The sequence below is a fragment of the Thermobia domestica genome, chromosome 9 (assembly GCF_964235325.1).
Source record: "Thermobia domestica chromosome 9, izTheDome1.hap1.1, whole genome shotgun sequence".
NCBI classification, from domain to species: Eukaryota; Metazoa; Arthropoda; class Insecta; order Zygentoma; family Lepismatidae; genus Thermobia; species Thermobia domestica.
This window is the reverse complement of record NC_137462.1, coordinates 32,408,461-32,423,347: the sequence shown is the minus strand read 5'-3', so window position 1 is coordinate 32,423,347 and position 14,887 is coordinate 32,408,461. Positions and strand designations below refer to the sequence as shown.

Genomic DNA, 14,887 nt, shown 5'->3' with positions numbered 1-14,887 from the left:
GGATTCGGTTCCCGGTGAGGACACTCGATTGGAGATGTGTAACCATCTTGAGTGGGGTTTTCCTGGGTTTCTTTATTCCTATCCAGGCAAATGTCGGAATAGTATCTAACACAAAAGTCCCAGACTACTTCATTGCTTCTCCTTTCCTTTCTTCTTTCCTCACTTTCCTGGGTAGAATCCTCGCCGAAAAACGTCATCCTTTATACGTGACGTGCTGAAATGGCCATAGATGCCGAAAGCCGAGAAATATGTGGGATTTCTAATTCTAAAGACTAATACCGTTGTTAGTTATTTTTATTCTGATTGTTTCACAGCCTCCCCACTGATCTAGTGGCTATCGCGTCTGCCTTTGAAGAACGTGATCCCGGCTCGATTCCCGGCGGGAGAGCACAAAAAAAAAATAACTTTACAATCATTCACTTTCATTATTCATCCGTCTCCTTTATCTTAAAGACCATAATCATGGGATTTTAAATTTAAAAAAAGAAATTCATTGGTTGTATCACCGTTAAAATCCTCGTGATTCACCGTTCTTAAAACCATTCATGTAAGTTAAACGATTATACAATGAAAATAAAGCTTAAGAGCCTGATATACTAAAAATAATATAAAATTTACCATTTTTCTTTTGCTTGTTTTTCATAAGTGAAAGGAGTTAATGAAATACAACTTACCACAATCATAGATAACGTTATTCTACAACAGAAAATATGGACCTGAAGAATTTTCAGTGTTGCCAGAATAACATTTCCCCCCAAATCTAAGTTAAGACAGCGACTAGAGGAACAAACTCAACTACATTTGATTACGTGTCATGTTGTTTTGGAATCCTGTGAACTACTTTTTAAATAGTAGTTGCATTTAGCTTGTAATAAACAAAATAACTGTTTTAACATACAGTCATTAAAATTAAATAATAATGTTATTTAAAAAGTAGTTCACAGGATACCAAAACAACATGATACGTAATCAAATGCAGTTAAGTTCGTTCCTCTAGTCGCTGCCTTTACTTAGATTTTGGAGGAAATGTTATTCTGGCAACACTGTAATTTCTATGGATGGCAACACTGAATATTCTTCAGGTTCATATTTTCTGTTGTAGAATAACATTATCTAGGATTGTGATAAGTTGCATTTCATTATCTCCTTTCACTTATGAAAAACAAGCAAAAGAAAAATGGTAAATTTTATATTATTTTTAGTATATCAGGCTCTTAAGGTGTATTTTCCGTCATTACTCATTATTTCCTGCACACCATATATAGGGAAACGCTGGACTAGATAATCAGTGCAATAGGAAATATTCCTGGCTGTCTTAATAATAAAGAAATGTACATTTATTTTAATTCCAAATGAATACTAATTTATCAATTTTTTTTGTCTTTATTTCCAGACGGCGTTACACCCAGGTCAAACTACCAACGGTGCATCCGGAGTGATCTTTGAACCAAGGATGGCTCAACTAGAAACTTTAGAAGCAAAGGTAAAAAAAGAACTAGTTTATTTATTTTACTTTATTGTAGATTCTGTATACAAAAAATTCCTTTAATATTCGGGATATTCTGAATATAGTATTGCCTCGCTTATACGTTGGCGCATTTAACATGTTCCCACCTTTTACATTTTTTAAAGGCTTCTTCAGTAAAACCTGTCTTTAGCGGAATAGAACGGGAAATGCAAAAAAAAAAAAAAAAAAAAAAAAAAAAGTTAGGTTTCCGATTAATGCAGGTAGACCTACGGGAAAACTGCATACATATAAAGAACGTACAGATATAAAATAAGATGCTGTATGTACACTCATGTGCAAAATGATTGTCGCATATCTATTACTGTCTTCTTGTAAGAATATAATTTGATAATGATTTTGCAGAATACTTTTAATACTGATACTATGTGCATAATCAGGGAATGTAAATTTGTGGTAAATTTCATAGGAAAATAATTATAAATACGGAAATTAGAATGAGTAAAACAAAATGTTACTAAATGGACAAGAAAGTTTTATTTTCGTTTTATTGTTGTTATTTACTGCTCTTTTGATATGAAATATGCCACATACATGCCTTCGCCGATTATACACGTATTAACATTATAAGAAATACCGGGCGAATTCTCTATCAAATGATACTCCTACAATAATATATTTATAGATATATGCGACAATAACTTTGGACATTCGTGTATATTACTCAATTCACAATATTTATTTATTTCTACTACGAATTAATATAGGCAAAACTTACAATGAACAGAAAGAAAACAGTGCATACATTAACTTATTTTTTCTAATAGTCAAGGAGGGGTTTCATTACACATTACTGCTTATGTATTCGACTTTGCACAAACACTTTAGCCTTAGAAACTACATTAAGCACATCATTGTCATTTCGACGTAAGGCAAATTTTTGCAGTTCGTTTGAACTTTTGACACCATCTTGATAAATCTTTAGTTTACATCCTTCTTCCAACTCAATGCCATATATTTTTCTTCTTCTCCTTTCAGACTTTCCGTACATTTCTCAATTAAAGTATCTATACCTATTGTGTCTCTTTTAGTTTTCACATCACTGTCTATTTTGCTGACAACTGGTGTATTGTATATAGGTATATCTAATTTTGCATAAGATGTCTAAAAACTCTCTAAATGTTGCACTTTAAAACTTGCAATATTCTCCGTTTAAGACAAGTTTCCGTTTAATACAGAATCTGTTAAAGACAGATTTTACTGTATTTACAACTAGCTGAAATGTCCGTTCTTCGAACGGGAAGAATAGGTTTATAAAAATTATTTGAATCCTCCTCAGTTGGATACGCATTTTTAATGAAAGTGTACGTAAGATACCCTTTTCTTTGCATAAATTTTTGGACCCTTACCCATTTAGGATACGCCTTTTAATCAAAGTGACACGATAAAAAAAATTAGCTTGGGGTAGTGTTAAGTATGTTCCAGAATCCATTTCAAACAGTTCAGCCGTCAGACATATTTTCCAGCGTGTCGAAAAACATACATAAAATACCGCCTTCTCCCTTAAAACGAGTTTTCAAAAAAAAAAAAAAAAAAAAAATCGAACAAGCTGCAGTTTATTTGTAAAAGGTGTCCTATGAATGACTCAACTTTTGAAATGCCCACCATTTCTGTTCTAGTAAGTTGGCAGCACTGAACGTTACCCGATATTCATTTCTAGTCTTTGTGGTTAATAATCACGGAGCGCCGAAAAGCGGAGGAATGACGGGACGGCGTGTTGTCATAGTGAAAGCCATGGTGAATGCTGTGAATTTCTACCCATACACAAAACAGATGACGATCGTGCGCTATTCGACACTTCATGACTACTAACCACAAAGACAACAGATGAAAATCGTGTAACATTCAGTGCTGCCAACCTACTAGAACAGAAATGGAGGCATTTCAAAAATTAAATTCTTTATAGGACACTCTTTAATAAGGAGTTTATGTACCGAGTTTCATCGTCCTAACTTGATAGGCTTGGAGATATCCAGTTCTTCGCATTAATATATATATATATATATGCCGCTGCCGATTTAGATACGCATTTTAATCACATTCACGTGATAAAAATAATCCAGTTCGAGGTAGTTGGTAACTATATTTCGAAACAGGCCCGTATCCAGGGGGGTCTAGGGGGGGCCGGGCCCCCCTAAATTTTTGCTGGCCCCCTAAAATTTTTACAGTAGGCTTGCAAAAGAACTATAATATGGCGATGAACTATCATATGGTTGGATCGGGCCCCCCCTAACTTCAGCCGGGCGCCCCCTACATTTTGGGGCTGGCTACGGGCCTGTTTCAAAATTCATTTCAGATAATTCAGGCCTTTTGTCGTGATTGCATCACCCACGAGGCCAGTTTCATTTTTACATGAGATATATGAAGAGTCCTCGTTTTTACGTTTTTATGAAATTTTAATTTCCACTACTTACAACACCCTCCGCCTTATGCAGAGTCGTTTTGCCGTATGATTAGTGTCATACTAAAGGCCTGAGTACTGCAGGAAACATATGTTAGTCGAGCTCTTTAGTAGGGCACTAATCATGCGTCAAAACGGCTCTGCATAAGGCCCCTTATGTTTATCTCTAGCGTAAACGCAAGATGGCATCACAGAGGTAATACTCCTGGTCATGACAACGAAATCAACCATGACTTTCTGCTTCTTGCTAAGATGATGATGCGTCATGACAGTTGAGGATATAATTGTATCACAAATTTGTTTCGCTTCGTTTCATCCAGATTAATTTTTAACAAACTCGTAAATTAAAAGATTCGACAGCGTCACAAATGTAAACAATAAAACCAACTACATATTGAAAATGTGTGTGAAGAAACTACCTGATAGGCTATTTCATGTTTTATAACTTATTTTCTCTTTTGTTTTCTTTTTTAATAGAAAACTACACTACCGGCTAAACCATTGAACCCAAATTTCTGCATACCATTAAGGAAAACACTTGGATTTGTCCACATGCAACATAAAATGATTTTCCTTTGCATGCAACAAATGTAATCATCGACCAAACTTTTGCAACGCAAATTGAGGAAAAACTTAAAATAACCAATCAACACGGAAAGTTTTACATGATAGAACAAGTAAACAGACTGCAAGAATTATTTGTTTAAAAAAACAAATATTGAAGAATGTATTTTAGTCTATAATTTACTCATAACTAAGAATTGCAATTTTTAAATATTGTCATAATTTATGTTTCTTTCTTTTTTGCTTTCTTTCTTTTCTTTTCTTTTTCAAGGAAAGAAAAGTCGTTAAAATAAGAGTATACTTTCTCATTTTTTAAAAACTAATATGGTCAGTGTTGCCAAGTAGGTGATATATATATATATTCCATGGCGTAGGAATTTTTGATGTGGATAAGAATTGACGAAATATTTTAGCCGAATGACTGAAATGAAAAGATTTTCTAGTTACATTGTACTTTAAGTATGCAATTTTGAAGCCGCTGGGAGACGAAAATGTTCTTTATTCTAGCTTTTGGTTACCGAGAAAAAGAAAATTATATATATATATATATATATATATATATATATATATATATATATATATATATATATATATATATATATATATATACATACAGGGTGGTAGGTAACTCCACCGAAAAACTTTGGGAGGCGGTTCCTTATACGAGATGAAAGAAAAAAGTTCTAATAAACATGGGTCGAAAAACGTCTCCTTTCAGAGTTATGAACTACCGAAAATTCAAAATATCACGTTTCAAAATGCCCTGGCTTAGAAATTATAGGGTCTATTCCAAGCGGTTTAAGGAATTGCACAGGAACTAGTAAACGCTCTATCTAAATATCCATGTTTCAGAATTCACCGGTACCAGCGAAACGAACGCATCATTAATACTTAAAGGAGTATTCCTATACTTCAACTTCCTTTTTACGGTTCGTTTTACCAATAACGGAGGATGGTAAAACATAGATATTTAGATATAGCATATAATAGTTCCTGTGTAATTCCTTAAACCGCTTGGGATAGGTCCTATCGTTTCTAAGTTAGAGAGTTTTGAAAAGTGAGTTTTCGAATTTTGTGTGTGTGTGTGTGTGTGTGTCCTTTCTTGCCTGTGAGACATGTATAATGAGGTAATATTACCAAAGATCGTTGACCTATCCCCTATTGTTAAAACTTCCTTCAAGAAGAATCTAGAAATTACCTTAGTTCAGTAGAGTCCTTAAAACTCAGCACTCAATAAACCGGCAGTCCGAATAACTCTACCATGCCCTGGTAGGGCGAAAATACAAAGAAAAAGGCGCGCAGATCCGTTCAAGGTCATTGCCGGGTATTTTTCTGAAGTCTGTCTTATCAGGTAAATTACTGTACAGTGCGTATTCATTAATTTTCTTTTTCACGTATAGTAAAGACTCTATGTCTTCATAAAGTACGTACTTTTCCTTTGTTTAAGGGTAATTGGCCAGTTTATTCTCTGCTGTACTCTCAAGCAACCAATACAAACAAGTACGCGCTGTATCTTCTGAGAAAACACTCGTACTTATTCTCTTTTAACCCCATTCCCGATAACCCGGCATTTTCACAAACTCGGCCACCCTTCGGTTAGGGCCGAGTTTCCGGGACTTTACTGTATCGCTATCCACTACTGTTAGGATAATTCAGAATTAAACGGAATTTGATGCAAAAGGTAAATGAAGAAATAGATCGATTGTTGAAGTCACCTAATTTTCTTCATTGTGACTTGTCCACTAATGTGATGCGTTACCTTATCAAGTCAAAAAGCTCAGCTAGTTGTTCGACTTAGCCTGTTTAGAACTTGAGTCAGTATTTCACAATTCACTTCGTCATAAATCATTTTTATATTTTCGCTTGAAAGTAGAATCATAGTTTACCAAATGATAACTATTGATTTCAGGGCCATGCCGTGGGGGAGAGAGGCGAGCGGGGCGACGGCCCCGGGCACCGAAGTAAGGGGGAGGGGGCGAAAAATTCGGGAGAAAAAGGAAAAAAAGATAGGAAAAATTGCTTGGAATATATGTATGGGGGCGCCGCCACAGTGGGAGATTTCACCAATCTAAGGGAACTTTATTCAATTTTGCGACCATGCAATATAGCAAAGAATACCTGCGATGTAGGTAGCTAAATATGCCGTTGGTATGAAATTGACATGAATTCCAGCGATAGTCGCGTGCAACGGTTGCAAATATGGCCTGAAAAGAGGCAACAAAGTGCACGCGCGTAGAGCCTACGACAGGTACGCTTTATACTAGCAGTTCGTTTGACTTGTGTCCTGCTGTGCTTACACAGAGTGATCAGTGCAGTGCCGTAACAGTATTAAGGGTGTTCGGAGGGAAGATCGAGCACTTAAACTTTGCATTGCATTTTATTGTTCCTGGGGGATAGCGTGGAAAAAAGTGTGTGTGAACGTGTGGGGAAAATGTTACGTGGGAATTAGAAACAAGGTTTTAAGTAGGTGTTCTGTGGTGTTCAGCCTGCGGATTAAGTTCATCTGAAAGCTTATTTAGGTTAGCAGTGGAAACAATTGAGAAACATTGCGCAAATTTGCGCAAAAACGTGAAGACGTGGTGTAAAAATGTCTCCCGTGTTTACATGGCGTGCTACATTAGATGTGTGGGAACAACATGCGTCAACAAAGCGGTTGGAAGGTTTAACAAATTGCATAATAGAAAAAAACCGGGATAGTAGAACTTACCACTAGTTCGCCAGGAAGAATAAGAAAATGTATTAATGATGTACGTACTAGTTAAACGGGACAAAGCCAATCGGCACCAGGAGAAGTTGATAGAAGACAATGCAACGTGGTTGGACAATGAAGTGGACTTCAACATAGCGCCTGTTCTGCCAACGGATACTTCTGTTGAAAATAAACGCGGTAGACCGAAAATGTACCTCAAAAGTGCAGAGTAGAAAAGTTAAAGAACATAGAATCAATTTGTTGTTCTTGCCCACACGGGGTACAAAAATCAAGAAATCTCCAAGCGCTGCACTTCCAGTTCCGGCGAAATTATCAGAAGATGAAGCTTTGGCGTTACTAGTTGATGCGAATCTTTCGAAAAACCAGTAAAATGTCGTGCGTGATGAGGCAAAATAAGCAAGCTGTAAAATGTATCCATCCTATGATAAGGTTATAGATGCTAAGCAACATTGTTGTCCAGACGAAATAAAAATCACAGAAACATCGGTTGACATACCGGCGCAATCCCTTCTTGATTATACTATAAGAAGACTCAGTAAAACACAAGAAGATACGTTTCGAAATTTGTCCAATGTTCGCAACATTGACATTGTTGTTAAGGGAGACTGTGATGGTGCACAATAAAGTATGTATCGCCAAACTTTTTTTAGATGAGCATTCAACTGACGAGAGTTTGTTTGGTGTATCTATTGTCCCTATTCAACTGTATAGTGTCACTGTGTCACTGTGTCATTTGGCAAAATCCCGCTCCATCCTCTGCTAGATACTGTCATCCCATAAGTTTTGTGTTTGCAAAAGAAATGGTTGAGGCTTTACAAAACGAAGTCCAGAAAGTAGAAAACAAAATCGAGAAACTCACTGTAGAAGACAAGGAATTTATAGTTCGTCCCAAGATGATTTTTTTGTATGATTGATGGAAAACTGTATAATTCTGTATCCTCATGTGCGTCTACGCAAACATGTTATTTATGTGAAGCGAAACCGAAAGAAATGAATAATCTTAGTATTCCTTCTCACAAAACTACAGATATGAACTTTTTGACTTTTGGACTCTCTCCGGCTTATTCTTGGATACATCTTTTGGAATGCATTCTCCACATTGCCTACTGCCTAGACATTAAAGGATGGCATGTACAAGGCAAAGAAAATCGGATGAAAATGAAATAATAATAATAAAAAAAGAAACTTATCCAAGCAAAATTTTGTAGTGAGCTCGGACTATTGGTAGATATCCCGAAACAACAAGTAGAAAATACCAGTGATGGCAATATAGCCCGAAAGTTTTTTCGGAATGCAGAAAAATCGCATGAAATAATTGGGTTAAATGTCGACTTAATTACGCGATTTCTCATTATTTTAGAATGCTTAAATTGTGGTTTTCCGACTGATACAAACATATTTAGTGAGTGCGCTCGTTGCATTTTGGAACTGTATTTACAAGAGTATTCTTGGTATCATATCTCCGTAAGCGTACTCAAAGTTCTATTTCACGGGAGAGTATTCTACCTATAGGCCAGCTTCCCGAAGAAGCACAGGAGGCTCGAAACAAGAACAATAAGAAATATAGGGAAATCTTTATAAGAAAATCATCTAGAGGGAATACCAACGCGGATTTAATTCATAGATTGCTCATCACTTCTGATCCATATATTGCTAGTAAACGTGCTCCTGCCAAACCCAAACGTTCAGACATAATGTCCGAGGTACTACGATTGTTAAAAGAGCCTTATGTGAATGATTCCTCTGATCATTCCGAACAGAGCAGTGGCTAAGACTAATGAACTTATTTTTGCTGTCAGTTTTGCGTACACACTGACTATTGTTTATTGTCCTGACTACCTAGTGTAATGCACTATCATGTTTACCTTTCTCACACATGTGTTACTTGTTTGGTAAAAAAATACACAAACAACATTTTTTATCAAAGAAATCGCATATTTTAATCGAATAAAACGTCAAAACCTGCACCATTCAAATGTGCGTCATACATTGAATAAAGTTCCCCTAGATCGATTAAATCTCCCACTGTGGCCGTCGTATACTCTCGCCCCGGGCACTGATTTTCCACGCACGGCCCTGATTGATTTCCTAATACCTTTTTCATGGTGATAACTGATAACATAATAACATACGGTTCATATTTAAAAAAAAAATCAGCGTAAGGATATTTTTTAAGTATCCGGGATATTTAACGTACGTTAGAGGTTTTTTTGCCTGAGAGAATCTGGCATCATTGAATACAGTTAAAATATATATAAAAAATTGTTCTCTCGATAAGTTTTATTACAATAGTCGTGTTTCTGCCTTGCAAATTGTACACAAAAATTAAGAAGTTGGGGGTTATAATACTTAATGAAAAACTTGTAGTTATCAGAAAGAAATAAGTTCAAAGACTGCCAACACAATATCAAGAGTTTCTTGGCTATCATCCTAACTGCTTCCGTTCTACAATAACTGTCCAATATTTTAGTATTAAAGATAATAATAATAATGGAAAAGCTTGTTCAGTTTCTTTTAATATATTTTTATATACTGCATATACATAGTTCGTGACTATGCTATTCTGTGCTGAGAAAGTTGACAATCGCCTTGTCTTCCGGTCTATTAAATGTACTTCTTTCACTCGATCTCTTTGTACCTCCTTTTTGTAAGCACAGAAAGTAGCTTGTGCTTCAATGATAAAAGTAACTGTTTATTAGCTCCCAACACGTTCATTTCATGCAACAATGATATCCGTTTGTAATATACATACAATACATATATGCATGTATCAGTCAATCAGTCAAGTTTTGTATATATATAAAAAAATAAAATTAGCAGCTTAAGGAAGTTAAAAGTCTTGTTATTAGATTGGAAAGCTTACATTTAGAGGGGAAAAAGAAAAAAACATAAAACACATACTTTTAGCTTAGATATCTTTAAATCCTTTCTGAAGCTTTCGCCGACGTCCAATCATCAGGTAAATTGACACAGGATACAAAATGACATTTTAAAAAAGATACATAAACAGGTTATATTAGTAATTACGATGACGATACTTCTATCGAATAAGGACATATACAGAAAAAAAGGGGGAGTAAATAATAGGAAACGAATCATAACTCTATTATTGACTTTTTTATTGATAGTTAACTACACGACACGACAAGCCACGAGTTCTGGCAGTGTAGCTCAAAATCTTCCCTTTTCCATAAGATTATACATGAATTGTAGCAGACTGTATGTCTACCTTTTTCTTTTTCTTTTTTTTAATAAAAACAAAATAATTATTTTAATGGTGTTTCGAATATCTTCGTCATGTGCATTTTTGGCCCATTGATTTTTATAGGATTCCATAGCAGCAGTTTAAAATTTGTAAAATCCTATTTAAATGAACGTAAACAGATAGTGTTATGCATTCAAATATTTTAGAAGTAAAATACGGGGTACCGCAGGGTTCTGTTCTGAGTCCGGTACTATTTTTAATAATGATAAATGATTTACATTTAAATACTAATACCACATCAATTCTATACAAAGATGCTACTACCCTATTTAATATAAACACAAGCTTTGAAGTAGTGTATATAGAAGCTCAAGGGCGCATTAACAGAGGCAGCGATATGGTTTAAAAGAATGGGTTTGGTGCTAAATAGAGACAAAACAAAAACAAGTAACATTTAGTCTCAGTCACTGCAATGATAAAGAAAACTATGATGAAACTAAGGTTAAATTTCTTGGTATATGTATAGACAGCCAACTAACCTGGGAACAACATGTAAAGTATGTATGTACAAAGCTCTCCCGAGTGCTCTTTCTGTTAAGAAAGTTAAAAGATACAGTTCCCCAAGCGTATATGAGAAATTAATATTTTGCTTTTTTTCATAGTATAATAGGATATGGGATTTTGCTATGGGGTAACAGTAGTGAAGCACCTGATGTCCTAATTTTGCAAAAGAAAGCTGTCAAGAACATTGTTGGAATACATGATAAGGAACTCTAAACCACTATTTATCAAGCTTAAGATAATGACGGTAGTTAATTTATGTGTTTATCAAGTGCTACTTTCCACCAAGCAAAACCTTGCAAATATGACACTTAGGGATGAAGTACATACATATAATACTAGATGGTGTGAGAAAATTGATGTACCTTTTACTAGATTATCGAAGATCAAAAATAGGTATTTAGTCTTAGGAACGAAGCTGTTTAATAAACTAACAACATCTATACAGTACTTGGCGTTAAAGGTTTATATATATATATATATATATATATATATATATATATATATATATATATATATATATATATATATATATATATATATATATATATATATATATATATATATATATAGATAGATAGATAGATAGATAGATAGATAGATAGATAGATATAGATATAGATATATAAAAGTTATACGATTGGTTAATAGTGAATCCATTTTACTCGATTCAAAAGTTCAGTGAATGTGAAGAAACTGTATCGTAATTTGCAGTGTCCTTTTATTTAAAATATTATTAGACTTTTATCATTGTATTAACTAGCAACTGAATGTTTGTATGTTATGACTTTTCTCTCTCTCTCTCTTATCTTTATCTATATGTATATCACATTTAGACGTTGTCTGTTGCTTGTAAAGCTAAATGACAATAAAATATTCTATTCTATTCTATTCTAGGAAATTATTGTCTGTTTCCTTTGAAATAAAGCTGAAATTTTAATGATTGTGATTGTATTAATTTATTTTTAAAATTTATTTGAATGTCCCTTCCTTTGTTTCAAAATGAACTTGCATTAGGCCTAAACATAAATTTAATAATTACTATAATTTAATTATTAAATATTAAATATACATATAACAAAATTTTATTTTCAATATGTAAGAGACGTGTAAATATATTTGAATAAGAAGTTAGTAAAATTCCTTCATTAAAATTCCAGTTTATTTTAAAAAGATGATAGAAAAATAGTTCCCCTATAAAAATAAATGCGCTAAAAAAATCAGATGGTGCGGATACTCAACACCGTTCAGATATAATAAAAATTCAAATAATTTAATAGGTAATAGGATTGCCCTCGTAAATATCGTATAAATAGTTCCTATTATTTTAAGAAATTAAGAATCAATTTGTAAAAAATAGAGAATGTTTATAATCGACACGTATGCAATACTGATTACTGGCCATTTCTTTTCCTTCTTCTCATGAAAGTTATTTTACAAGGCATATAATAGATTCCTTAATATTTACTTGAAAATATATTTTCTTGTTTTTTTTTCACTAGATGGCCAGCATAGAAGTTTCGCTGTCCACTACGTCCAGGAGAAAGAAAAGTGGACCAATTTACAGGACATCCAAGGACATTGTGAAAGAGCTGGAGGCATTACGGAACGCCTTAAGAGATAAGGAAAACATGATCCAAAGGTAATAGTCTACAATTAACATTTCTAACCTTTCTCGTCGTGACATGTAAGCTTATACCAAAATGATGTTTTTTTTTTTTTTTGTTTTTTTTTAACTTCACCATGTTTAACGATTCACCTTACACCGTACAATACGAAATATTTTCTTTTCACTTCACTAATGATTAATTAGGCCCACCCTCAGGAAATAAATGACAACATAACTAATTATTGATGTGCTCATTCATGCCTCATACTTTCTGTTTGTGTGGTGTTGGATTCGATTCCCGCTGCGCTTGCTTCTCTCGGATTTAAATCCGAGTAGTGATTTTGGATCCCATTTCAAATCTGTAGATCCCGTCTCATGTAACTTATACTTAGAGAACTGGCAGGATCTTAAAAGCCTTAGTGGGTGGTAATCGGAACTGTCCGAACAATCATATCCTCTTACTAGTGACATTGTAACTTAACTTATGTTCAACAACGTTGCCATAGCTTTGGTCCCTATTACACTGTGATTAATGGCTTACACATGTGGGTGCTTTCTTTCTATATAGAGAAGGGGGAAATAAACAAACACTGACCAATTTGCCTGCATATATAGATCATTCCTTCTCAATGGAAAAAGAAATATTCTGTTGAAAGCAGGTTGAAAGTGTCAAATAACAGCAACATCAAGCACTCGGAGTTTCCAGACTGCTTTTTTCTTCGCCAAAATATTTGAGACATTCCATTCCATATTCATATGACTGAGTAGATCAGCTTTTGCTCACCCCCTATTTTTGCCGAGAGCTGCCGTCCAGTTCGAATTTTGTTCCTCTCCAAAGGTAAAAGGAAGATTTTTCCACTCAAAGTGTCAAATAACAAAACAACACAAACCATTCGGAGTTTCCACGCTACTTTTTTTTTCTTTTTCGCCAAAACCTTTCTCAAGTGACAGAGAGGAATACGCACTCACCCCTCTGGTCGAAAATTGTCAGCTAGCTTGAATTTCTTGGCAACACCGGATTTCGGAGAAAATGTTTGTTTTACTACCATGTAGTGGGAGGAGAAGGTTAATAGGTCAATTTTCCATACCTCCCCCCAAGGTTTTTAAGACGTTTCTAAAACTGTACATGCTGCTTAAAGGGACGCTAAAACTTAAATCAAGTCTTCAAGTATTTTTTGCAATGAAAAATATTTTTAAAAAATATACAATTGTACTGTTACGCACTAAAACACTGTTTCCAGGACAGCATCCTACGTTAAGAACATCGCATTAATTTGTCATGAATCAAGCACGAGGAGTGATCAGAAAATAAGGTTACAAAGCCTGCAGCAGGGGCGGATCCAGGAGGGGGGCGTTCGGGGCGATCGCTTCCCCAGAAGAGGAAACTTTCTTATTTTATATATATACAAATAAAACCCATCCCAAAGTTTGGAGCCCTTAAAAGTAGTAGTATGACAATCCACCGGCCCCCCATAAGTCGGTCCTGGATCCGCCCCTGGCCTGCAGTGAAAGTATATATATTATTTCATACAACCAATACAGCAAACATATAGTATATACATTAGGTTATTTTTCGACATAGTCTCCATATCGATCAGGGCACTTGCCGCATCGTGGGATTAGTTTGAAGATTCCTTCTTGGTAAAAATTCTATCCTTGCGTGGAACCGGTCGGGAACAAATTTTCCCGTACTGCAGAATACCGTGCACAATATGACGAATGCTTCTGAATCACATTCCGAATTCTGCCATCAGATGGCGTAACGCGATCCACCTGTTGTACTGATTCAGCTTCACTAGGTAAGCTGTATTCAAATCTGTTGAGACTGTGCTGGGTCGGCCACTGGTCGGCCTCGTCGGTGATTTTTCTATCAGCCGCAAACTTTCCGACACCATTCTTCGACATTCTGACTACACATTACAATCTCTCCGTAAACCTCTACCAGCTGCCAGTGAATTTCTCCCCGCGATTACATGTTCCGCCCACAGAAATCGAATAACAACGGTGCGAGACCAGTTTTCCAAACGAGTCACCACTTGTGTGTACCTACATCTAGCGCCGTAAGTGGCGGGTGGCTGAAACTCTGCATAGTTGCCAACTCCATGTATTATAATTACCGTACATTCCTTATTCTCTATAACAGCCGAAACTCCAGAAATATCGGCCGTGTAACCTTAGTTTCTGATCCTCCCTCGTACAACCATCGAAAGAACTAGGGATAACATCTTCGAACAGAGCAGCTCATAAAATATTGTACAATAGTAAAGCTTTAATTTATTATGTTATACTTCTTCCCATAGTGATATTCTTTT

General features: G+C 35.2%; 1 protein-coding gene across 1 annotated transcript in view; it reads left to right on the top strand.

The window, feature by feature from the left end:
* Nucleotides 1–14,887, top strand: part of sprt (PDZ domain-containing protein sprite) — a 328,126-nt gene that overhangs the window by 279,251 nt on the left and 33,988 nt on the right. The window contains exons 4-5 of the mRNA XM_081770847.1: nt 1,394–1,483; nt 12,469–12,608. Of these exons, the coding sequence (XP_081626973.1) occupies nt 1,394–1,483; nt 12,469–12,608 (230 nt within the window). The remainder of the gene's footprint in view (nt 1–1,393; nt 1,484–12,468; nt 12,609–14,887) is intronic.